The following is a 26,768-nucleotide window of genomic DNA, read 5'->3' on the forward strand; positions in this document are numbered from 1 at the left end:
ACGACTAAATGATCTGTACTTCGAGGGTCGTAAAGTCATTTTGTCCATTACACACGATGAGTAAATACTCACCTTCTCTGTTTCTACTATCCATCATCTTCTTCCGTTGCATCGGAGGTCACGCTATCCTCTCTCCAACAGGAAAAAGGGGATACATCAGGGGATGTCTCTACCTTGCCCTCCTGCATGCAAACACTCTCAGTATGAACACATCAGTCAGGAAGTGGGTGTCTTTGTGTATTTGTCTCAATGCTACAGTTTCATGGAAGGTCAAAGAGTCGAATAGAAGATAGAAATGAGTGCAATTTAAATGCAATTTAAATGCAATTCAAAGCGCGCCCCCGCTAATGCTGCCAGGGCTTTAATATTGAGGCTCAATCAGCACAATCACACTTCCACCCTTCAAATGGTTCCGCTCTCCTTGCATATATGCATGAGTGTATTTACACACATAGAAATATCAGGGAAGCCCATGAGGCAGTGTCCAGTAACCACTACCAGTGTGTGTATATGTGTGTGTGTGTGTGTGTGTTTATTAATAGCAGAAGCAGGCAGGTGACGAGCAAAGAGGTCGCACCTCTCAGGGTGGCATTCCGACAACAGATGGAGAGCCTTTGATATCTTCCCTTTAGATCTTTATTACAAATCAACAAAAAAACGGACACAAAATGAGACAAAAGATTAAAAGGGCAGGTTTGTGTTCATGTCATGTGGACGTAAAGTCGCGCGTGTGTGTGAGTGTGTGTGCGTGTCTGTGTGGAAGTGAGACACTCATAGGTGCAGGTCTCCGATATAATGGGAATTCCACAGGCTATTGGTGCAGCTGGTGAACTGAGTTGGCATGTCTTATGCACGTCGACATAAGAATAGCCTCCATGCAGACACACACACACACACACACACACACACACACACACACACACACACACACACACACACACACACACACACACACACACACACACACACACACACACACACACACACACACACACACACACACACACACACACACGCTGGTGCCGAAAATACAAAGAGGATTACTACGGCTGCAGATATATCCACACAAGCATGTGCCGCGCTCTGACGGAGCGTACATCGTGCTCATTATAGCATCTGGTTTGTCTTGGTGTTTATGTGTGAACACCACGTATGAGGAGTCACGATCTGGACCCGCACTCAGACCTAGATCCCTCCTGTAGCTATGACACCAAAGACAAACAAAAAACACACCAGCGTTTCAGATTTACACTCATGCCAGGTGCACTAATATTGACTTGGTTAGTATATTTCATGCAATTATCAATGCCCTTGCACACAACAATGGAGTTTATGGATGTTTTATTTGTGTGTTCGAATATTTCGTGTCAGCAAGACGTGCTAAGGCAACGATGCTGAGGCTGAGAAGCTCATTCATTTGCCATTATTTCTTCATGCATGAAAAGAAAAGACGAGGTCACCGTGACGTCACCCATCGGTTTGTAGACTGCCGCTTTTTTTAACCTCCAGTACGCCATTTTAGCCACGCCCCTAAAGCATTGCCGGCTTTATCGTCTATTTGGCTCTAAATGGGACCATAGTTTACTCAATGAACATCACGCTGTATTTAATAAGACTAGAAACTAACGATTGAGAACATAAAGTCATGTTCACAATATTTACCGAGGTGATGAGTTAGGAGGCGGGTCATTCTCCCATAGACTTCTATACAACCAGGCTTCGCCTTGATGGCCATGACGATGCAGAATACAGGTTTTAAGGCACTTCCGCCATCAGCCTCACGTCTCAGAAATGTTGAGTCCAGACAAAACGCAGGAGGAATTTTTCAGACAACACGGCGGCCTCTCAGGGTGGATACAGAAAGGTTCATGCATGGGAGGGTCAAGAACTGGTTGCATAGGACTTTGAAATTTGAAATCACGGATTTGGCCTCCCACGTTGCAGAGAGTAAATAACAATGCATCTCAACACTCGACACTGTCTACACTAAAGAGAAAGGAACATCTCGGGTGGTCAGTCAGAGACGGAGCAGTACGTTATCAGTGCTTGAAGACTTAAACATGTGAGGTGGGGTTGACATGTTTCTTGCCTGTCACACGTATGCGAGTGTCTAAATTCGTTGGCTGACGGTGAACTACGACCAGGGAATCATTCGGTACTTTAATACAGGGGATGTCTCCGCCCCGATTTGTCGGGCTGGTGAATCGGGATGGGCGTAGCTCAAGAAGAACACGTGTCCCGCCGCTTCAGGAGGCCTTGAAGGGGTCGGTGGGGGTTTGGTTGAAGCTAGCGTCAGCGAAGATGGCCAAGGTGCCCACGGTGGTGAAGACGACGAAGATCCAGAGGAACATGCGGTCCACCACCATGGCCACGTACTGCCAGTCCTCTTTCAGCTGGACCAGAGCAGTGGGTGGATGGGAGCAGGTGGGATGGAAAGAAAACAGGGAGTTCAGAAACCGAGCGATTGCCCTTCGACGATCCAAGAGCCAAAATGAACAGAAGTGAGAGAGATTAGGCGTGAGGGGCGGGCGTACCACGTTGGAGTCCTTCTCGTTCTGCAGAGCCTGAGCGATGTACGTGACGGCCTCGATGGCCGACTTGAGCTCGTCGGGCAGCGTGAGGTAGCTGCTGGGCCCGTCGATGAACTTCCTCATGTCCGTGCACATACCGTCCGGCTGAAACCTGAACCAACGCACAAACAGACAGAGAGGGGTGGGGGGACACACCACAACAATGTACGCAAAACATTTGGCATTACAACAACAACAACTAGAACGGGCACTCGGTAGAGCGCATACCTTCGCATATCACAAGATTGGGCATTGAATTATGAACATTTTGGCATTAGTTGCATGCCAATTGGACAAAAATGTATCGTGCTATGGTAAAAAGAAGATGTTGACCTTTCCATGACCTTGACCTTGACCTTTGACCCGATTGATCCCAAAATCTAATCAAATGGTCCCCGGATAATAACCAATCATCCCACCAAATTCCATGTGATTCAAGAAGATTTGACCTGTTCATGACCTTTGACCTTGAACTTTGACCCGATCGAGCCCAAAATTTAATCAACTGGTCCCCGGATAATAAACAATCATCCCACCAAATTTCATGCGATTCGGTTCAATACTTTTTGAGTTCTGCGAAAGATTTTGACCTGTTCATGACCTTTGACCTTGACCTTTGACCCGATCGATCCCAAAATCTAATCAACTGGTCCCCGGATAATAAACAATCATCCCACCAAATTGCATGCGATTCGGTTCAATACTTTTTGAGTTCTGCGAATAACACGCATACAAATAAATAAATACACGGCGATCAAAACATAACCTTCCGGCATTTTCAATGCGAAGGTAACAACAACAAAAGGGTCTCGGTTTAGATCCCGGGGAAGACGCAGCGAGTGCACGTAAACTGAGCCGCCGCCGCCGAGCGAGCAGATGTCGGTCCGGACTCATTCAAAGTTGTAAAATAGTAACGCGTCTACTCAGGGAGGAATAAAGAGAAGGTCAAAGGAGCTCCCCCCCGCTCTGCCAGCGAGGGAGCCCCCGCTCTGCATCTGCTGACCCTCTGTGTGTGTGTGTGTGTGTGTGTGTGTGTGTGTTTCTGTCTTCCGCATGCCTGGCTGTCGCTCACAACTTTCCACATGACGAGTTCAAATAATGGGCCAAAGTTGTTTTCAGGCTTTAAAACCATCGCACATGCCGGTCCCACCAGACCCGAGTCGGCCCTGAGTGTATTGAATTTGGACCAAAGGGGCAATCGATGGCTTATGAATTCCACTTTTCATTTTTGTGTTATTTTATGGTGTCAAAATCGTTGTGTCGCTTTAACGACCAGCTGGTGAGGAAACTTTAAAGCGTTACTCATTAACCTTTCCCCCCCCCCCCTGCCACTGTGTTTCCCGCGTATGCACAGAGCGTCCTGGAGAACGGAGACGTGGTTTCCCCTTTCTCGTTGCCTCCGGCTGTGATGCCCCGCAGGCTCTGAGTCGTGATATAGCACGACTCGCCGCCACAGCTAAAGAGGCTTGGAAGCAGAAATTAAATTGCCTCTGAACCCCCATAAATCGTGTTGTGGCTCATAACGTGGAGTTTAGTTTAGTTCTGGCCGTCGTGTTTTCCCGGTCTCTCTCCACACTGCGACTGTCAGACATTCAAACAAAAACAGAGAGACGGTCTTGAAGTTGGCCCGCGATTTGTTTGTATCAAAAGGTCAGGGGTCATGATTATAATGTTCTCCTACATTTTCTCTTGCATGAAGGTCCGCTATGGGAGTGTTCAAAACATGTCCGACTGCACGTGTAACTCAGACATATTTATATGTTTTATTTGACTCACGTTCTTATTACACATAGCATTGAGCTTCAACAACAAAACTATAGGAAATTAAATTAAGTTTAATTTCTAGTCGAATAGAAATACACACACATGGTTCACATGCACACAAAACAAACACACATAAGGCATCATTTCTACATATGTAGTTTGTAAAAAGGGGCATTAAAACAATATTAAAACAGAAATAATGTTCTTTAGTTTTAAGGAGTATTCCCCTTTAACAAAGACACTTCATCTTGTTCTTGCCACGACTTTGTCCAAACGCATTCACACTCTGGCCAATTAACTTTATTATTCTCCTCGCAGACCAGCTGCCTTTTAATCAAACATCTGTTTGCTTATCAAACACCTCAAATATGAAACACCTTACTTTTTCTCAATCTACAAAAAAACAAAAACTCAGATCAAATGAGCTGCAGTGCAGGCTGCGCACCACCAGAGGGCAGTAGAGCGCCTCCTCTCTCCATGGAACACGTTTAGAAAGGAGAGCAACGACGAGGGAGAGCAAAGAGCTGCTCGGTATTCAGAGCAGCAGCCCGGTGCTTCACGACGCTGCCAGGGTGGCCGGTGAAGAGGCTGTGACCTAAGAGAGGTGGAGCCTCATCACAGATGGAGAGAGAGAGAGAGAGCGAGAGAGAGGCCTTCTTACCCCTCGATCCACTTTTTCTCCTGCGTGGCTCAAAGTAGTACTTCATCAGCGAGAAGTAAATGACTATTCAGGAGACTAATTCAACTAAAACCGTCTGCGTCCGGTGCCAAGACATGCACTAAACCCAATTAGGGAGGAGTGTGTGAATGTGTGTGGGCTCAAGAGAGATATTGCTGTCTCATCAAATTGCTCTAATAGAGCCCCCCCCCTCCGCCCCTCTTCCGTCCCCAGTTCACCTAGACACGCGGCGTCCCGTTCTGATGTGTCGGAGTCGATTTGGGAGGGGTCATTATTATTTTAGCAACGATTCCTTTGCCGCCGCCTCCCCGTCTTTCCCTCCAGACACATTTCCCTTCTCACGGGAGATGGAGGGTAGAGAGGGAGCTGCACACTGCGGTATGAATAGAGCAGCGGGGAGGCTGAACAGTTAGAGGGTGTCACGCAGCCGCCGAGGTCCAGTAGGCACGCTTCTACCGAATTCACCTGAGCAAGGTCAGCCGTGAGCCGTGCAGCGGCCATCGAGGCCAGACCGGCAGAGGGGCTCAGTCTGGGAACGTCTCGATGGCTCGTTTATTGGATTAAATCTGAGGCATGTGAGGAAAACCCCAGTTAGTTTTTTCCCGCGTCGTCGTCCCAGGAGACGACTTTGCCACGGTAGAAGGGCAGCTGCTTGAGGACGGACCTTCTGTCGGCGATTAGCTGCAGCAACTCAAATTCAGCCTGTAGCAGGGAGGAGGGGGGGGGGGGTCTGACTCGGGGGACGGCCTGGGGGGATGAAAGTCATTTCCTGCCAGTTTGAATCGAATCCAATAAACAACCTATCAAAAATGTACACAGACCCGGCGGTTGATAAGCCCTCTGGGCAGCTGCCATGTTGGACAGAGGGCGGCCCGGACGCCACGGGGACTCACCGGCGCCCCTCTGGGAGAAAGTGGTATTGCAGGGCGGGACGGATAGCCAGCTCATTTCAGTACGCAACACAATACATACACATCGTTGACATGAACTCAATACGTTAACCTCTTTACGGGCAGCATCGGAAATGGCGCTGTGCCAACGGCTGCTTGTTTCAGTAGTGGCGTCTTGCTTTTATTTTATTGTCTTTTTTTGCACTTTTCCTCTCTTTTTCTTTTTCTTTTCTTTCACGTTTGTCTTAGTTACGGTCGGACACTGGACCATAACTACTTTTTTCGATAATTCTACTGTGGCTTTTGTTCACTTTGTCGTGTGTATCGGAGAGCTACAGCAAAACAATGGCGGGGACCATCGGCTCAGCTGATCGCGCTGTGCAGGCCGAAGCTTCCGCCTGGAGCCAGACCTGTGATCCCACTGGAGCTACAGCGAAGGACTCGCGTCTGCAGATCGCGTGTCAAGCGGAGGGCTAAAACGAGGAGATACAAACCCTCTCATAACGGGAACGTGAGGTCTTTGGCGAATAAGACGGATGAGCTCGGCGCTGGTAATGTCCGAGAGGATCTTCCGTGAGAGCAGTCTCCTGTGCTTCACTGAGACGTGGCTACACGCTGACTATCCGGATCACAGCGCCTTTGCCCGGCTTCAGGACTGTTCGGCTGACAGAGACGCCACAGAGCGGTAAGAAGAGGGCGGGATCGCTGTTTATGTGAATGAACGGTGGTGCCACCCGGACCATGTGTGCGTGAAGGAGCGCTAACATTGAACTGTTGGCCGTGGGGATGCGCCATTTGCCGAGAGAGTTCACGTCCGCCATTGTGGTTGTCGTGCACGCCATCAGCTGACGCTGAGGAAGCTGTGGACACCATCCACTCCACTGTGTCTGCTCTGCTGAATCATCAGCCTGGAGCATTCATGGCTATCACTGGTGACTTTAACCACACCACACTGGATAAAGCTCTGCCAACCTTCCATCAATACATAGACTGCCCAACAAGGAACAATAAAACTCTGGACTTGCTGTATGCTAATACTACAGCGCCACTGCCCTTCCCCCCCTCGGCAGGTCTGATCATGACCTGGTCCGGCTGACACCCAGGTATGTTCCTCTGGTGAAGAGGCTGCCGGTGACCACCAGGACTGTGAGGAGGTGGTCTCTGGAGGCTAACGACGCCTACAGGACTGCTTTCAACGGACTGGGATGTGTTGTGTGGACCGCACGGGAGGACATCAACAGTATGACCGACTGCATCACGGAATACATCAAGTTCTGTGAACACACCACCATCCCATCACGGACTGTGCGCTGCTTCCCAACAACAAGCCCTGATCACCAGGGACCTGAAGGCGCTTCTAACATGAAGAAAGCTGCTTTCAGGTCTGGAGACAGGGATGAGCTGAGGAGAGCCCAGCGCAACCTTAAGGTGAAGCTCAGGAGGGCAAGGACTCCTACAGGAGGAAGCTGGAGGCCAAACTCCAGCTGAACAACACAAGGGAGGTGTGGTCTGGCATGAAGCAGATAACTGGCTTCAAGGTGGGAGGGAGACAGCCAGGGGGCTCCCTGGAGAGGGCCAACGAGCTGAACTGTTTTTTCAATAGGTTCAGTTCACAGCCTCCCCGCACATCACACCTCCCAAACACCTCCTCCCCCTCTGTCCCCCCTGCTGAGCTGCACATCCACCGAGCCCTCAATAACAATGGGCTCATCCTCCCCCTCATCCTCCCCCCCCCCTCTCTCTGTGACGACTGACCAGGTGAGAAGACAGCTGGAGAAACTACACCAGCGCAGAGCTGAAGGTCCTGATGGCATCAGCCCCAGGGTCCTAAAGACCTGCGCCACCCAGCTGTCTGGTGTCCTGCAGCGCCTCTTCAACCTCAGCCTGAGGCTGGGGGAAGTCCCGGTGCTGTGGAAGACGTCGTGCCTGGTCCCTGTCCCCAAGAAGTCAACACCATCTGGCCTCAACGACTCTCACCTCCCATGTGATGAAGGTGCTGGAGAGGCTGGTCTTGGCCCACCTCCGCCGCAGGTGAAATCGTCGCTGGACCCTCTGCAATTTGCTTACCAGCCTCATGTGGGAGTGGACGACGCCATCATCTACCTGCTGCAACGAGCTCAGTCGCACCTGGATGGAACCGGTGTCTCTGTGAGAGTCACTTTGACTTCTCCAGTGCATTTAACACCATCCAGCCACTGCTGCTGAGTGAGAAGCACCATCTCCTGGATCACTGACTACCTCACAGGCAGACCACAGTTTGTCAGAATGGGGCGTGTGCTGTTTGGAACGGTGGTCAGTGATGTTGAGCCCCACAGGAACTGTTCTGTCTCCTTCCTCTTCACCCTGTACACCAGTGACTTCCAGTACAACACGGAGTCATGCCATCTGCAGAAGTACTCTGATGATTCTGCAGTGGTCGGATGGACGGGAGGAGGAGTACAGGGCAGTGGTGAGCGACTTTGTAAAGTGGGCCGATGAGAACCACCTGCGGCTGAACGTGGCCAAGACCAGAGAGATGGTGGTGGACTTCAGGAGGAAGGCGACAGCTCCTACACCTCTGAGTGTCCTGGGAGGACATGGTGGAGGAGTACAAGTACCTGGGCGTCTCCATCGACAGCCGACTGAACTGGAAGGCCAACATCAACGCTGTGTACAAGAAGGATGAGTCGACTCTTTTCCTGAGAAAGCTTGATCCTTCAACGTGTGCAGCAAGATGCTGGAGTTATTCTACCAGTCGGTTGTGGCCAGTGTGCTGCACTTTGCCATTGTCTGCTGGGGAGCAGCATCGAGCCGTGACACCAGCCGTCTTAACAAACTGGTTAGGAAGGCTGGCTCCATCACAGCTGGAGCACCTGGAACAGGTGGTGGAGAGGAGGTCGTTGAAGAAACTGGTGTCCATATTGGACAACCCGGACCACCCTCTCCACCACCTCCTACAGGGACAGAGGAGTACTTTCTCCAGACGTCTCCTCACGCTCCGCTGCCACAAGGAGAGATACAGGAGAACATTCCTGCTGAGGCTCTACAACAGTTCACCTCTTGCCAGATCACCCTAACCCTTCTTATATTTGTGTTTTTTTATTTTTATTTTTATTTTTATTCTTGTGTGTTGCTGCTACTGGCTCGACAAATTTCCCCTTGGGGATTAATAAAGTATATATCTATCTATCTATCTATCTATCTATCTATTTAAAAAAACATTTTAAACAAAAATTACGGACAGATCTGGCATATTGAACTTTTAAGAAAAATAGCTTTTATATATACACAGTGGGTACGGAAAGTATTCAGACCCCTTTACATTTGTCACACTTTGTTTTATTGCACCATTTGCTGAAATAAAAAAAGTTCATTTTATTTCTCATTGATGTACGTACACTCAGCAGGGTCTGAATACTTATGACCATGTGATATTTCAGTTTTTATTTTTTAACACATTTTAAAAAAATTCTACATTTCTGTTTTTTTCTGTCAAGATGAGGTGCTGAGTGAACATTAATGAGAAATAAAATGAACTTTTTTGATTTGAGCAAATGGCTGCAATGAAACAAAGAGTGAAATATTTAAAGGGGTCTGAATACTTTCCGTACCCACTATATATATATATACTACTTTATTTAGTGTACATTTTCATCTCCTGGTGCGAACACCTCTCACATTTACAACAAAAGGTCAGAAAGTTACGAGATAACTTACTTTGTGACGGTTCCAAAAAACCCTTCTTTTTGGCAGTATGAGTGCAGCCTTTACTCTAAGTATATAAACAATATGACATGGTGACATTTGCACCCAGGACCTGTGATATGTGACTTTTCAATGTATATGTCCAACAGTCGCGCACAGAGACCTCAGAGCATTACACCTGGAGCTCTTCCTCCATTTCTGGATACAAACAGCACGACTGCAATGTGGGTAGGAAGTGTGGAATTGCGTATTAAATCTCCTCTCTTTCCATATTTGAGGTAACCGCTTGGTAATGTTTATTAATGTAGACTGAGAGCTGGGTTTCCTCAGAAAAAATGCAAGCTTTGGGGAAAGCAGGAAATGTGGACCGGCTGACTCCCAAGATAACAGATATAAACACGGGAATGTCATTTCACAGCGCTGTCCAACACATTTTTTAATCACTTCTTCTGCCCAAAGTCATACAACCCATGTTAAAGAGATCCAGCCTATGTAATACAAGTGAGCTGTTAAGTGCGATAACCTTGTAAAGGTGGAGGTCGTAGAGGATGTCATGTACGCTTTAACAACACAGGATATTATTATTATATGTTACATTATTATCTCGAATTGTAAGATGAGAATTTGTGTAAATGAATATCTGACAGTTCATTTCAATATAAATATGTATCTATTACTCATAGAAAGGTAGTTTAAGTGGTAAAAATGGAAACAATGCATTTACTGACATATTGGTGCAATCAATCCAACCAAAGGACCCTGACCTAACCACCGACCTCTCAGTCTGAGCATTGACGCTGCGGTAAAATGTGGTTATGAGACAAAGAATCATTCCATTCTGCCTACGTCTATGGCCAGTGTCTGATTTAAGAGAGAATTGTTTGGTTAGTCCCAATACGTTATGACACAGTGCCTATTTTAGTATAAATATCAGCCTATTAATAAGACTGCTTGAAAATAAATGGTGCTCCTTAATCAATCTCCTTTGGAGACTACGGTACGTTGCGCAATCCAACTTTGCTCCGACCATCGGAGCAGCTTGGATGATCGCGGCAGGAAAAGCTGAATAACAAGCAGTGCACTTTAAATCAAACAATTAGAGCACTCAGATGAGAACGTAGCGTAACTTATTCTGGATTCATGAACGAGTCTCGAAGCGTCAATCGACGTGATTGGACGATGCGCATTCCCAGACGATGGTCATTACGCCTGGATTCACCAACTGTCACACGTCTGTCTCGGTAAACAGGTTCGGTATAACCGTCATCGTGGACATCACCGACATGCCGAGGCGCGACCACGTGCTCTAATGCATGTACTGTACTTGAGGGTTCTGGAGGTCTCTGGTCTCACCTGTGGGGCTTGGGGAACAAGATGGAGGAGTCGGGCTTGCGGATGAAGTACTCATCCGCCACCTTGCTGATGGTGATCATCTTCTTCTCTCGACGGGGCATGATCTCCAGGGAGAGGGGGGTCTCTACCTTTGGCCTCAGCATGCCCAGGTAAGGAGGCAGCAGGTGGATGAAGATCTAGGGACAAAGAGAGTTGGCTCAACCACTCAAACAACGTAATCACTCGTGCTTCCACACTGCTTCTTGATTTAATGAGTTATTCGACTCTACTTTCCACTCCCAGTGAATAACTTCTTGGCCCTGCCAGACCTCCAAATCACATCGCCTTTTCCGGTACTTACAAAAATTATTTGTTTGGATTCCCGTTTTGTGATTTATTGGACGGCTGGCATGCACTCGCCCTGCACGGGGGGGGGGGGGGGGGACCGGATCGGTAACGCTTTCCAATTCCTTAACGTCTACCCTGAAGGTGTCTTTGAGCTAAGGCGATATAAACTCCGGATACTCCAGCTTTATTTCAGTGGTGCTGGGCAGTTATTAAAACAGAGACAAATCTTTGGTTGAGAGCGAGTACGCCCCGGCTGTCAGACTGGGAGCTGCTTTTTCAACGGAATCCGATAAAACAGAAAACCATCGGGTCAAATGTAAGTTTTGATCAACATCGGAAACGCTGGTTGGCTCTGTTAATGGCTCTTTCGTCTCCACCCTCAAGTGACCGGATATCCTTCTTCTAAGTAACTCTTGGCGAGCCCGTGTTAAACAGCTGGATCGCCCACTGGCACCGGAGCTTCACCGGGGAATGCAACGGGACGACTCGCATTGTAGTTTCAAAGAACAAAAATGATGACTACGCCATCACTGAGAATCAAATATGCCTTATGTTCCTCTGAGGCCTTTCTGCCCCCCCCCCCACACACACACACACACACGTTTCCCAGTACGCTTGCAACACCTGTCGTATTTCCCGTAGACGGATGATCACATGACCACAGCCAAACAGAGGGATCCCCAAGACATGGCCTTGAGGTACGCCTTGGTTGCGGACTCTCCTACCACTGGTCACCAATGGATTAAAATATATTTTTAAAATTAGATTAGATTAGATTCAACTTTATTGTCATTACACAGAGACCGACCCCGATTTAAAGATACAGTATATTTAACCCTCCTGTTACCTTTACATTTACTAACAAATTTTACCCTCGGGGTCAATTTGACCCCAGCAATTAAAACCTCCAGAAAATTATTAGAATTAATATTGTTTCCCAAGTTTAAGTGTGAGGTACTTTATGTTTGTTTGTTGACTACCTAAATAGCCCTTTAAATATATAAAAAAGTTGATATTTCTTATATGTTTGACACAGTGAAAAACAGCCTGGGGTCAAATTGACCCCAAAGAACACCGACGTTAAACATTGAATGGGGTCAAATTGACCCTAAAGGTAACAGGAGGGTTAAAGGAATAAAGAACAAATAGTTTCTGAAGTCCTGGCTATGTTCGTGCTGTCGTGCAGTCTGTGGAGTAGAGGGTGTTTTTGGCTGCAGGTGTGATTCTACCCACATCCTAAGGAAAGACGGCCAGATCGGTTAATGTAATTAATTAATGGGTAGTCCTTTACAGTAACCCCATCATTGGCTCTAGTCTAGACATATTCCGCTTGTGACGCCTGCTCAAATATGAGCGGCTCCAGGTATTCTCAGTGTAAAGTGACACAAACACAACACACAATCAGCCAATAGGAGACAAACAGGGCGGTCAGTGCTGCGGTGCATAGCCCGTCCTCACCGACCCCATGTGACACCGGCTGTGCTTCCCACAGCTCGCCACTTTAATCGTGACCACGACAAAGAAAACATCTCCACTTCATCTCCCTCAACGACAGGTTGAGCGGTAGATTAAGTTCATTCATAAGTGTATGTGTGTGTGTGTGGGGGGGGGGGTTATCTTGTCTACACATATGTGGAGTACTAACAGTTATAAAACAATGATGGTCACATGTATTTGTCCTTTATGGTGATTGTACAGCTGGAGAGGAGAGATATTACTGTATATCCTGTCTGCATCGGGAGATATGAACCTCTCGGGCTCTCTGCTGTTCCCTGTGAGGTGGTGAGGTGGTGCAATGAAAAGAAGTTTGAGTTTACATGTTTAATAATCTATTGAACTGTTGTTTTCTTATAGTCACTCTCACACCTATTTAGTGATGAACAACTGCTTCATGTTGGACTGGTTTTTATCACGCATTAGGAATTGTTTCTGTTCAGATTGGTGCTCTCGGGTGTCAGTACTATTAAAAATCTATTTTTCCATCAACACTGATGACTGTGGGTCAAATGTGCGTGGCGGAGCAGGAGGGCGAGGCGGCGTCAAAAGTGAAAAGATTGTTAATCAGTGATCTGTCACACTCTGCTCTGCCTTGTAAAATGTGTATGAATATTCTACCGTTCAAAAGTTTGGGGTCACTTAGAAATGTCTTTATTTTTCAAAGAAAAGCACTGTTTTTTCAATAAAGATAACATTAATCAGAAATAAACTCTCTACATTGTTAATGTGGTAAATGACTATTCTCGGTGGAAACGTCTGGTTTCTAATGAAATATCTCCATAGGTGTATAGAGGCCCATTTCCATCAACTATCACTCCAGTGTTCTAATGGTACATTGTGTTTGCTAATCGCCTTAGAAGACTAATATCTGATTAGAAAACCCGTGCAATTATGTTAGCACAGCTGAAAACAGTTATGCTGGTGATATAAGCTATACAACTGGCCTTCCTTTGAGCTTGAAGTTTGAAGAACAAAATTAATACTTCAAATATTAATCATTATTTCTAACCTTGTCAATGTCTTGACTATATGTTCTATTCAATTTTCAATTCATTTGATAAATAAAAGTGAGTTTTCATGGAAGACACCAAATTGTCTGGATGACCCCAAACTTTTGAACGGTAGTGTACGTACATTGTTGGGCAGCTTGCAAATACTGTTTAAAACAGATCGACTTGAAGCAGCTGAGACGGCCGACAGCTGCACGGATTCATCCGAGAGCGTCTCTGTTACTTGAGAGCGAAAAACACATCGGATACACTTACAGGCAAGAGGGAGAAGGGGGGAAGGGGGGGGGGGTGGTAGCCAATTGTAGTTTGTATTACTGCAATCGAACACTACAGCAGTGGTCGTCGCGGACACACACACACACACACACACACATGGCGGAGAATCGCACTTTTTCATAGTTTGCATCTTTCTGAAGAGCAGGAGTGAAAAGAAGTATCCCCCCCCCCTCCTGGTATATTCACACGGTCACGACTGCACATGCCTCCGAGCTCATGGGCAAGAACATGCAGTACAGAGCGGCATTAGGCGTCGCTGTGGTGGTTGGGGGCGTGGTTAGGCTCAACAGGTGCCAGGAAGAGGCCTAATTGGCCTCAGCTGCAGAGGATCAGCTGATTGGTGTCTCTACCTTGACGAGGTGGGATAGGGATGGAGGCACGAGAGAGGAGAGCAGAGGCAATCTAAATAAAGGATATTACGAACATATCATTTGCGTGCTCGTCTTTTGGTGTAATGACCTGTTACAGTCACTTCTGCTATCATTAGTTGTATTACCATGAGCGTATTCCTGTGTTCAAGTCTTTATTTTGATTAAAGACAGGTGTATGTTGAATATAGTTCGGCGAACACAGCTTCTTAAATTTGACATTGTTTGATCAGAATATCGACCTCGTCTCACCTTGCGAATCCACATGGGCATCCGGTGGGTGTTGGCCGAGCGGTGGTGCAGGTTCAGGACGACCACGCTGAAGATGACGGAGAACGTGACGAGGATCATGGTGAACATGATGTAGTTGACGATGAGCGGGACCCCCAGGGACGTCTCCGGGATCTTATCGGCCAGCAGCAGCAGGAACACGGTGAGGGTGAGCAACACGTTGATGGACAGACCCATCTTCTCTCCTGGGGGGGGGGATATGATGTACTTAAACTGCCTGGAGAAGATCTTAACATCGTGGCCCCCATGCGGTTCACCACCGTTGGCTCTAATTGCAAAACCAGCCACGGTCTTCCTGGGGACTGAGCGGCTAATTGTTTTCACTCGTACTTTTAAAATTACTTTTAAGTTCCCCATGTCGTTTCACCAGGACACGGTCGGTTCCTCCTTCAGCCGATGCACTATTTCAGCCGCAGCTGGTCCCTGAGATTCCTCAGTAATGAGTCTAATAGAAAAATCATATCCCGTTCTAAGTGAGGCCGATGGAGCAACAGCGCCGGGCCTCCCAGGTGTATTCAAAATGTGTTTACACCCCCCCCCCCCGATCGGCTGGAGTCGGTGGGTAATGAGAAACCCATCATGCTCCCTCTCTGAGCGGCTATCAAAACATGTTCTCCCCCTCACGTCCGACATGTTTGGGTTGACAGGTGATCTCTGGGAGGTACGGTGACTTTGAAGAGCAGCGTGTAATAAAAATAAAGACGCACGAGTCAGCGGCGTAACCAGGACACGCTGCTCGTCTGGCCGTAGTCAGCAAAAAGTCTGTGAAATGTTCTTTTATTCTTTTTGTTCTGTTAATTGTTTGATTCCACTTTATATGTTGCTCCCCAGGCGATGTGAACGCTGTTCCAGATGGAGAATGACTTCATACCTTTTATTTAAATTCCGTCATCTATTTCCTAATAAACCCTATTGGAGTCAACTTTTCAAAAAAAGTGTTGTTTTTGTGGAATGTTATTAGGCACCAATTCCCTATAGCTATAGGCTGTATGGGTTCTGTGTGCCTCTATGAGCTCAAATGAGTCATTCACATCATGCCGATTCAGCAGATTCTCAAGTCACACTGCAGGATGAAACGGCCTCTGATACTGTGAGCCTCCTCCAGAGCACAGACCATCTGGGGGTAAATATATACGTATATATATATATATATATATATATATATATATGTGTGTATATACTTACCTTTCATTTCTCCTTTCCTTTCCTCTCCTTTCCTCTCCTCTCTTTTCCTTTCCTCTCATCTTGTTTCCTTTCCTCTCCCCTCTCCTCTCTCCTCTCCTTTCCATTCCTCTCCCCTTTCCTTTAGTCTCGTTTCCTCTCCTTTCCTCTCCCCAATCCTTTCCTCCTCTCGTCTCATTTACTTTCCTTTCCTCTTCCCTCTCTTCTCCTTTCCTTACCTCTCCGCTCTCCTCTCTTTTCCTTTCTTTTCTTCTCCGCTCCTTCCCTCTTCAATCGCTTATTTCTTTCCCTCCAATCTCACCCCTATATATATATATATATATGTATATGTGTATGTGTGTATATATATATATATATGTATATGTGTGTATATATATGTATATGTGTGTATGTATATATATATATATACATGGCTGAAGGCGCTGTACTTCCGGGCCTCTTGGCCTTTTCTCTGCGACCCTTTGACCCCCAGAGTATCTGTGTATTGAGGGCCAGTCTCAGTCCACACCTCTCCAGTCAGTTAAACACCTACAGACTGATGAGCCAATGAATGAAGTCCATTCGGCCGAGAGAAGTCACGCGTGAGTGCTGTGAACAAAGTACAGCCTTAATGCTGATTACTGCCACTTCACTTTGGGGCTTATTGATTCAGGCGCTACTCGATGGGAAGAGACTCTCTAATCTGAAATGGAATCCCTCTGAGACGGTAATTGAACACATGTGTGATTGCCCAATTCCAGCAGACCACACGAAAGCAATTAGGACTCTGCGCAAGCAGTTTCAGAGAGCGACGAGTCGGCAAATACTCCGAGCCCAAGCCGGACGGCGTGTACCTGCGTCGGGAGGCAGGTAGAAGTTGAAGATGGCGATGATGGTGATGAGGAGGCAGGGGAGGATGATGTTCAAGACGTAGTACAGGGGCTTCCTCTCGATGATGAGGTAGAAGGTCATGTCCTCGTAGAGGTCGTCGTTCATGTTCTTCCTGCACGGCATGTTCGTGATGTGCCACTCGCCGCCCTCTAGGGGGGAAGACAGCCACATCTCGACAGTTCAGATCAGCGAATGGGACGGCAGAGAGCCTCCCGGGCCCCTCCCCCTTCGTATCCCGACCCCAGTCCTCACCGATGTAAGCCTCGTCCAGCTCGATCTCTCTGATCTCTTTGCCTTTGGAGTCCAGCGCGTACTGGATGTCGATCTCCGTGGAGTCGTAGGTGTAGGAGCGGAACTGCATGGTGCAGATCTGCCAGTCGAAGGGGAAGTACTCCACCTGGACGGAGAGGGAGAACACTGAGCCTCTCTCTGGGATCGATTCCTCTCTCCTGTCTCATGTCTGTTCGTAGGGAAATAATTCCTACGAGGGATTCAGGGAACGTGAGGCAACGGCTAAGTCTGTTCTCACCCACCTGAGTATGTGATGAAGTGCGTTTGATCTTCAATTGGTTGCCGGGCAATTCGCCTCAAGGTAATCGAAATTCGGCTTGCGAGCAACTCAAACTAAATCTGTTCCGTCTTTAAATGAAACTCCTCTCCCCTTCTCAATGCAGAGGAAACTAGAATGGGCACTCGGTAGAGCGCATACCTTCGCATATCACAAGATTGGGCATTGAATTATGAACATTTTGGCATTAGTTGCATGCCAATTGGACACAAATGTATCGTGCTATGGTAAAAAAAGGATTTTGACCTTTCCATGACCTTGACCTTGACCTTTGACCCGATTGATCCCAAAATCTAATCAACTGGTCCCCGGATAATAACCAATCATCCCACCAAATTCCATGCGATTCGGTTCAATACTTTTTGAGTTCTGCGAATAACACGCATACAAATAAATAAATAAATTAATAAATTAATAAATAAATAAATTAATAAATAAATAAATTAATAAATACACGGAGATCAAAACATAACCTTCCGCATTTTCAATGCGAAGGTAAATATATGCCGTTGCCACTTTGTACCACTTTATATAGTGTGAAGAATGTTTTATGTGTGGTGTCAGAACTAATGGTTGGACAGCTGTGTGAGTGTGTGTGTGTGTGTGTGTGTGTGTGTGTGTGTGTGTGTGCAGTATAGCTGTCATTAAGGCCAGAATGAATCATCTTTAATAAGGACGCACGAGTTGATGAATGCCAGGAAAGTTCACTAAAATTGTTCCCACGCACGATTTAAGATGAAATTGTGCTCCAGCCCCCCGCCCCTCCCCCGATGTCTCCCGGTTTAACTGTGTGTGTGTGTGTGTGTGTGTGTGTTTGATATATTCACCTTCACTCCACAGGAGCTGCAGTAGAGCGCCGGGGGCGTCCAGGTCACTCGGCCCGTGCTGTACGCCTGGACGCTGACGTGCAGCGCGACGTCGAACACGCCGTCGTTACTGCAGGGAGGACAAGTCACTCTTTTTCTTTCCTCTCTCGTCGCCGGACGTCAGCGTCAGAGTTGGATCCACTTTAATACTTCTGTTATGAGTCTCTGGGCGGTTTGTAAATTCTCCTCGCTGTAACAAAAAACGCCTCGATGAAAAGACGATGACCTCCACGACCCCGCTGAAACATTTTAATTGGCACGGGGATGAAACGAAGAGGCTCTGCACATTTCACTTTCCTTTCCTTTCCTCTCCCCTCTCCTTTCCTTTCCTCTCCCCTTTCCTCTTGTCTCGTTTCCTCTCCCCTCTCCTTTCCTTTCCTCTCTCCTCTCCTTTCCTTTTCTCTCCCCTTCACTCTCCTTTCCTTTCCTTTCCATTCATTTCCTCTCTCCTCTCCTCTCCTCTCATTTCCTTTTCTTTCCTCTCCCCTCTCCTCTCTTTTCCTTTCCTTTCCCCTTTCCTTTCCTTTCCATTCATTTCCTCTCTCCTCTCCTCTCCTCTCGTTTCCTTTACTTTCCTCTCCTTTTCTTTTCCTTTCCTTTCCTCTCCCCTCTCCTTTCCTCTCCCCTCTCCTCTCTTTTCCTTTCCTTTCCCCTTTCCTTTCCTCTCGTCTCGTTTCCTTTACTTTCCTCTCCCCTCTCCTTTTCTTTTCCTTTCCTTTCCTCTCCCCTCTCTTTTCCTTTCCTCTCCCCTCCTCCCTCTCTTTCCTCTCCTCCTTTCCTCTCTCCTCTCCTTTCCTTTTCTCTTTCCTTCTCTCCTTTCCTTCTCATTTCCTCTTCCTCTCTCTCTCCTCTCTTTCCTTCCTTTCCTCTCTCCTTTCCTCTCTCTCCCTTCCTTTCCTTTCCTTCTTTCCTCTCCTCTTTCCTTTCCTCTCCTCTCCTCTCCTTTCCTTTCCTCTCTCCTCTCTCCTCCTCTCCCCTCCTTTCCTTTCCTTTCCTCTCCCCTCCTCTCTCTTTCCTCCTCTCTCCTCTCTTTCCTTTCCTCTCCTCCTCTCCTTTCCTTTCCTTTCCATTCATTCCTCTCCTCTCATTTCCTTTCTTTCCTCTCCACCTCCTCCTTTCCTCTCCTCCCTCTCTCCTTTCCTCCTCCTCCACTCCCATCTCCTCTCTTTCCTCCTCTCCCTCTCCCTCCTCTCTCTCTTTCCTTTCCACTCCCATCTCCTCTCTTTTCCTTTCCTCTCCCCTCTCCTTTTCCTTTCCTCTCCCCTCCACTCCCATCTCCTCTCTTTTCCTCTCCTTTCTCCTCCCCTCTCCTCTCCTCTTCATGGAGATGAATCAGAGGGACATGTCTTGACACGTCACATGACTGCAGCCGGTGGACCCGGAGCAGTTTTCCGGCCGTCGAGTTCCCGACCCGATGCCGGACCTCAGTCCGTTCGGCCTCAGCGCTCGTCTCTTTACGGCCCCGGTGAGTTAACAAGGAGAAGCTTGCGTCCCTTACAGCGGGCCCTCCTAAAACCCCGTCCCTGTGAAGGTGCTGCTGCTAAATGATCAGCACTGATCGCACACACACGGAGGAGGACGCACACACTCCTGCGCTTGTGTGCGTGTGCACGCTGGTGTCTATGAGGAGACGAGCGGAGCCCTCGGGCTCGATTGCCTATAAAGCGTTGATGAATGGAGCGGGGGTGGGGGGGGGGATTCACCGCGCCGTTAATGGGAGTGTGTGTGGGAGCGGAGGAGAAGAGAGAGAGAGACTGCACTGGCTGTTCTGAGCAGCTTACGTTTCTAATTTAACACGGATGGGGACATTTAACCTGAGGCACCAGCACAGCGCCAAATAAATTTGCTGACGATTCCCCGTCACTACGGTAACGGATCATCAGAGGCTGCACTTGTTTGAATGGAGTAGATATCGCACATGGTCTTTATTCACTTCGCTCTGAAGGATGAATAGAACAACGGGTTTTGCTAAATATACATGAGGGCGAGTCGATAACTATTCAAATACAGACAAAGAAATACAAATTAAAAATGAATTTATATAGATTCACAAATTATTTATTGGCATAATCGATGGTGTGTTCCACAGAACCTTCTGAGAATAAGTCATTGGATCCTATCAAGAAAAAAAATTCAAATACTAAATCAATCAAACTTTTAAATCAAAGACAGTCGAGAGAGGAAAAAGTACATGTCCATAGAGAAAGGCTGTTCATAGCTCTTCTTTCAGTGAATAAATACTCTCCACTGCTGATAATGCTCATGCTATTGCAGCAAAGCAGCCGCCATTTTTGTTTTGAAAGCACAAAACAATCGACTCTCCACGTCGCGTTACACACACACACACACACACACACACACTCAGTTAAAACCACCCCCATAGCTCCTGGCTTTCCAAACGCATAACTTTGAATTTGACGAGATGGATTTCTTTACCTCGCCTTTCAACCAAAAGACTAAAAATACCTACAAAATATTCATTATGACCTTGAACGCACCACTCGAGACATGGAGTGATTTATTTGGACTCACACTGAATGAATAGACAAACAAGATCATAACTCTGTGCTAGCGGAAGAAAAAAGAAAGGGAACTATTTAGGTTGCCCCCAAAGTTTGTCCTCACAACATATTTGTCATTTTGTTGTAAACACAGTAATGCAATTAAAAAACAAAAATGTCATGCATTCTTTCATTTTTAAAAATCAACTGAAGCCTATATTCTACACAGGGGAGGACATTTACATATTTTTTACGGGGCAGTTTTTGCCCCCACTGACTGATATTCAGGGTCAATTAAAAAATAAATTGGGGGCACTTTTTGAAACTTTTGAAATAATATTTAACCTTTGTTAAAAAAATAAGAAATATATTTTATTTAGGCTTACAGTTTATGAACAATTGTCATAAAAATGGAAAACATAAATCAAACATTACAGTTTTTTAAACAACTATTAACGATCAACAATTATAACTTATTTATTATTTATTTTAAAATTCTAAATCAAACGTAAATCAAACATTACATTTTTTAAACAACTATTAACTATTAAAAATTAAAACTTATTCATTAGTTTTGTAATAATTCAAAATCAAACATAAATCAAACATTACATTTTTTTAAATAACGATTAACTATTAAAAATTAAAACTTATTTCTTAGTTTTTTTATAATTCAAAATTAGATTTATTGATTCTTTGTGTGTACCTGCCTAGTACAGGCAATACAGATAGACACAACAAAGAACAAAAATAAAACGATATTAAATTATCAAAATTACGGGGGCATTTTTTGCCCCTCTATTGTGACATCAGGGGCAAAATAACATTTCTTAGGGGCCGTTTTGCCCTTTGCCCTGGTGTATTTCTGACACTGATTCTACAAGTATTTCACACAGCAGCAGGTACATCACTAAGTGTGTGGAGGAAAACACTAAATGCTCCTCGGGGGCCAATGCAGAACCCACCAAAGATAAAATAAATAATTAAATACTTTGTTTATTTGTATTTTCTGACCAAATGGTTTCCCCTCCTCTGGCGCTGATTAATTCATGTCCCTGTGAGTGCTCGCGCTTACTTATTTATGAGGACGATGTCAGGCAGCCAAACCTTCCCAGCGGGTAGACGCATCACCTCAATCCCATCATGTTGCTTGGGTTTCCATGACAACCGATAATCCGTCCACTCCTGTTGGAAGAAGAGTTTGCGTTTATCCGTGTCCGTGAAAAGGGGGCAGGGCCACGAGGGAAACGCCACATTTACATATGTAACCAGTTTGTCGTGATTTCATCAGTGTGTGTTTGATGTTCGCTGTAATCAGATTCCACGGGGATTATTCCCCCGTGCATTCGTTCTTGCATAACAAAAATATGATTTGCATAATTTTATATTTTGTCCTTACTCTGTGTAATAAGAACTACTCCAAGTGTCAGCCCACACTCACACACTCACCAGGTTCATGAACACGGTGGTGCTCATCTCTTCATTTTTCATATTCTGGAACAACAAGAAATATACAAAGTTTAAATGATAATTTGCACATATTCATACACACAAGGCATCTTCCTACAGCTTTCCAGAACTCTCCTGGAGATCTACTTCCACATTTGTCTGACAATATAGTTCGTAAAGAGTTTTTTTTAATCCAGATTGACATTGAAGGTCAAAGGTCAGTGTAACTCCTGAGTGTTTCGGGTTTTCTCAGAGGCCACATCACTGACGCATTGATGTTTTCCTCGATGCCTTCGTTAATGACTTAACGTGCGTTCACACCAAAAGCGAAACTATTTTTCGCGTCGCCCAAAACGCGTGAGTTTACTCGCTCGACCATTCACCGTGTTCAAGCCATGAGCGTCGAGACGCTCCGCGAGGGGCGGGGCTTATCTCCGTGTCTCGTCGGAACACAAGAGCCGATTGGCCCGAGTTGCGAGATGACTGCCTCAAAGTTGAAATATTTCAACTAGGGGCGAATATTACCTTTAGCGTGAGGAGCGCTGGCCCCGCCCACTTCTCACACTCATCCATTGATACGTTTTCACATTAATTATCATCATCCTTGTTTTCACATTGTTTATAGTGTTTGAAATATATTTTATGCATAAGAGATGATGAATGAGGTATTGCATCAGTTCCAGTGATGATTGAACCGCATATCTCTTTCTCTCTTTCTGTATGTGTTACATCAGCCTGCTGGTATTGACGTGATATGAAAATGAAACTACATCACTGGCTGTTTATGTGAGCGGGTGATCAGGGTGCCAACTCCACATGAGAGGGGTGCTTTTCTAAAAGGGGCTGAAGAATATAGGTCTTAAAACAAAGGAATGTCAGTGTCCCTTTAAATAGTCATCTAACTGGACCGGTCACTTTTGGCTAAACTATTGGGGGATTATTTGAAAGGTATATTATTTATTATTTAATTCAAGATAAAAACTCATAACTGTGAGATATTTAATATTAACTGTTGCTCATAATGTTTTGTTCAGATCTTTTTGTGCCCAGCAGACGACACAGATCAGAGTCATCCAACACAGACCGCAGGCCAACGAAGGAACGCCTTGGCGCATGTGATTGTCTGTCCGGCAGGAAGGCGGAGCTTCCCTGAGCTGGGCCTGCTATTTTAAACGCTGGGAGGAATGTCAGCGAGACAGCTGGGACAGAAACAGGGAGGGAGGGGGATGGGGGGGTTGACTCAAATATCTCGCTTTCCGGTTCCACACACAAACACATCCCATTAATTTGTGATTATTATTCCTTTACCGTTACTCTGGGGGATTGGGGGGGGGGGGGGGTAATAATAACACTGATGTTAGTTCTGGACAGATGAGGGACTGGGCATCAAAGTGGGCCGGTTATTAAGATCGATTCAGTCCACAACTCGAGGGTCCCGCCTGACTTCCTCTCCAGAGTGACTCACTGACCTTGAGCGGAGGTGTGAGGAGCGCATTTGGATGTAAATGTGACACTGTGTGAAGAGCCCTATTTATCTGTATTGGGGGAGTGTGGGGTGCAACACTGTGTGACATTTGTGCTGGATTCAGAGCCCGATGGCGCTCAGATAAATCCTCTGTTTTTTAAAACACGTGTAATTCTTTCATCCTGTCATGTTGAACTGTCGGAGTGCAGTGGTCTTCAGTACAGGGAGCACCCGCTGGGCTGAACTTCACAGAGACATCTGTCTGTGGAAATCAGATTCAGAGGCTTAGCAAGTTACAGGATTGAAGCCCATAAAATAGGAGATGTTCGGGAGATTAAGTGTCTCGACTGTCACATGAAAGCCACCAAAGCTGGATCTCTCTGATCTCGTTGCCTTTGGAGTGAAACCCAACAAATCCCAAAGATTCACCTGAAATGTTGGCGTTGACTTTTGGTTTCACAGACAGCGGTCTCCTGGGTGAAAGTCCTGTGTTTGTCTGACCCATCCACAACCCCTCCAGTCCCATTGTAGTGGACGTCGGGGAGTAATAAAGTCCATAATGGTTGCACAATATATTATGTCACATGCAAAAACATCGGCTTCCAACATATCCGTGGTTTGCAGAAACAATATTTTGATCGAATAGCAACTAGTCAGATTATCTTCTTAAAACTTTTGTAAATGGGAGAAATATTTTGATCATTTAAAGTGGTGGAGCTGGCAGATGGGTGGACACGCCTCCATCTCCTATATTTTCTTAACTTTCTCGTAGTGCGTGTACGTATGTGTAAATATTGGACGCCTCAGGGTCTCATGCCTCACCAGTCCAACGAAGGAGGAAAGGACCATCCCCACACGGACCACCACCCTATCCTCAGGGTTGGCTGCCGGCCGCACCTTCAGGTTGTAGCCGGTAAAGAGCGTCCTTATCAGAGCCTTCTCCACGTCAGACGCACCTGCACGACAAATAGGTACACGGCTCGTACAAAGTCATAAACAATGGATCATGAATAATATATTGCTCATGTATTTTTTCTATTAAAAGTCAGGAAAGACAAATTAGACTGCCACTGCGTCGTTCATTAAACGGTAGCTGTTCATAATCCATCAACAGATGCTATTAGCATTGACATGGCTACTTTTGTGAACCCATTGCCTTTTCTATTAAATATTTTGTCCGTCTCTCTCGCTTAAAATTCATAAAATGAACTCAAAGACTTCGAACCGAAGCTTCTGATGGGTGCTTTGTGCAAAAATCCATCACACCGGTGACAAGTGAGGACGAAGCTGACGGACTGGCAGGCAAGGTGTGTTGTGCAACCAGAGAGAAGACGGCTCTGGCTCAGCGGCTGAGTGGATGCAGCGCAGTGAGTGGATGCTACCCAGGATTAGCCAGATTAGCTGCAGCCACTGTAAATTAGGGGGTGGCCAATGAAATCAATGGAACATCCTCCCGATCCACCCTAACTAGACACAGTCCCACCTTCGGCCTCACCACCCTCTCACATCGACTGCAAAGACAAACAGGGACCCTATTGAAATGAGAGGAAGAGAGAAAAGAGTGAGGAGAGTGAGAAGAGAGAGAAGAGAGAGAAGAGTGAGAAGAGAGAGAAGAGTGAGAAGAGTGAGAAGAGAGAGAAGAGTGAGAAGAGTGAGAACAGTGAGAAGAGAGAGAAGAGTGAGAAGAGAGAAGAGTGAGAAGAGAGAGAAGAGTGAGAAGAGTGAGAAGAGAGAGAAGAGTGAGAAGAGTGAGAAGAGTGAGAAGAGAGAGAACAGTGAGAAGGGTAAGAAGAGAGAGAAGAGAGAGAAGAGTGAGAACAGTGAGAATAGTAAGAAGAGTGAGAAGAGAGAGAAGAGTGAGAAGAGAGAGAAGAGTGAGAAGAGAGAGAAGAGTGAGAAGAGTGAGAAGAGAGAGAAGAGAGAGAAGAGTGAGAACAGTGAGAAGGGTAAGAAGAGAGAGAAGAGTGAGAAGAGTGAGAAGAGAGAGAAGAGTGAGAAGAGTGAGAAGAGTGAGAACAGAGAGAGACAGTGAGAAGGAAGAGAGAGAAGAGTGAGAACAGTGAGAACAGTGAGAAGAGAGAGACAGTGAGAGGGAAGAGAGAGAAGAGAGAGAGAGAAGAGAGAAGAGTGAGAACAGTGAGAAGAAGAGAGAAGAGTGAGAAGAGTGAAGAGAGAGAGAGGAGAAGAGGAGAGAGAGAGAAGAGTGAGAAGAGAGAGTGAGAAGAGAGAGTGAGAAGAGAGAGTGAGAAGAGAGAGAAGAGTGAGAAGAGAGAGAAGAGTGAGAAGAGTGAGAAGAGAGAGAAGAGAGAAGAGGAGAGGAGAGAAGAGGAGAAGAGAAGGAGAAGAGAGAGAACAGTGAGAAGAGAAGAGAAGAGAGAAGAGAGAGAGGAGAGAGAGAGAAGAGAGAGAAGAGTGAGAAGAGAGAGAAGAGAGAGAAGAGTGAGAAGAGAGAGAAGAGTGAGAAGAGTGAGAACAGTGAGAAGAGAGACAGTGAGAAGGGTAAGAAGAGAGAGAAGAGTGAGAACAGTGAGAATAGTAAGAAGAGTGAGAAGAGAGAGAAGAGTGAGAAGAGAGAGAAGAGTGAGAAGAGAGAGAAGAGTGAGAAGAGTGAGAAGAGAGAGAACAGTGAGAAGAGTGAGAAGAGAGAGAAGAGAGAGAAGAGTGAGGAGAGAGAAGAGTGAGAAGAGTGAGAACAGTTAGAACAGTGAGAAGAGAGAGAAGAGTGAGAACAGTGAGAACAGTGAGAAGAGAGAGAACAGTGAGAAGAGTAAGAAGAGAGAGAAGAGTGAGAAGAGAGAGAAGAGTGAGAACAGTTAGAACAGTGAGAAGAGAGAGAAGAGTGAGAAGAGAGAGCACAGTGAGAAGAGTAAGAAGAGTGAGAAGAGAGAGAAGAGAGAGAAGAGAGAGAAGAGAGAGAACAGTGAGAAGAGTAAGAAGAGAGAGAAGAGTGAGAAGAGTGAGAAGAGAGAGAAGAGTGAGAAGAGAGAGAAGAGTGAGAAGAGTGAGAAGAGAGAGAAGAGTGAGAAGAGAGAGAAGAGAGAGAAGAGTGAGAAGAGTGAGAACAGTGAGAACAGTGAGAAGAGAGAGAACAGTGAGAAGAGAGAGAAGAGAGAACAGTGAGAAGAGAGAGAACAGTGAGAAGGGTAAGAAGAGAGAGA

The 26,768-nt window shown here is 46.2% G+C and overlaps 1 protein-coding gene across 5 annotated transcripts in view; it reads right to left on the bottom strand.

The window, feature by feature from the left end:
- Nucleotides 1–613: 613 nt before the first annotated feature.
- The window catches only part of chrnb1 (cholinergic receptor, nicotinic, beta 1 (muscle)), a 28,707-nt gene continuing 2,552 nt past the window's right edge, over nt 614–26,768 (bottom strand). For all 5 annotated transcript variants that reach the window (XM_056442471.1, XM_056442474.1, XM_056442473.1 and 2 more), the window contains 10 exons: nt 24,433–24,566; nt 22,146–22,190; nt 21,772–21,881; nt 18,157–18,265; nt 17,014–17,158; nt 16,725–16,910; nt 14,671–14,894; nt 10,941–11,116; nt 2,535–2,682; nt 614–2,393 (listed from right to left, as the gene is read on the bottom strand). In XM_056442471.1, the coding sequence (XP_056298446.1) occupies nt 2,247–2,393; nt 2,535–2,682; nt 10,941–11,116; nt 14,671–14,894; nt 16,725–16,910; nt 17,014–17,158; nt 18,157–18,265; nt 21,772–21,881; nt 22,146–22,190; nt 24,433–24,566 (1,424 nt within the window). In that variant the 3' untranslated portion in view covers nt 614–2,246. The remainder of the gene's footprint in view (nt 2,394–2,534; nt 2,683–10,940; nt 11,117–14,670; nt 14,895–16,724; nt 16,911–17,013; nt 17,159–18,156; nt 18,266–21,771; nt 21,882–22,145; nt 22,191–24,432; nt 24,567–26,768) is intronic.

This window comes from Pseudoliparis swirei, chromosome 21, assembly GCF_029220125.1.
Source record: "Pseudoliparis swirei isolate HS2019 ecotype Mariana Trench chromosome 21, NWPU_hadal_v1, whole genome shotgun sequence".
In the NCBI taxonomy this organism is placed as follows: Eukaryota; Metazoa; Chordata; class Actinopteri; order Perciformes; family Liparidae; genus Pseudoliparis; species Pseudoliparis swirei.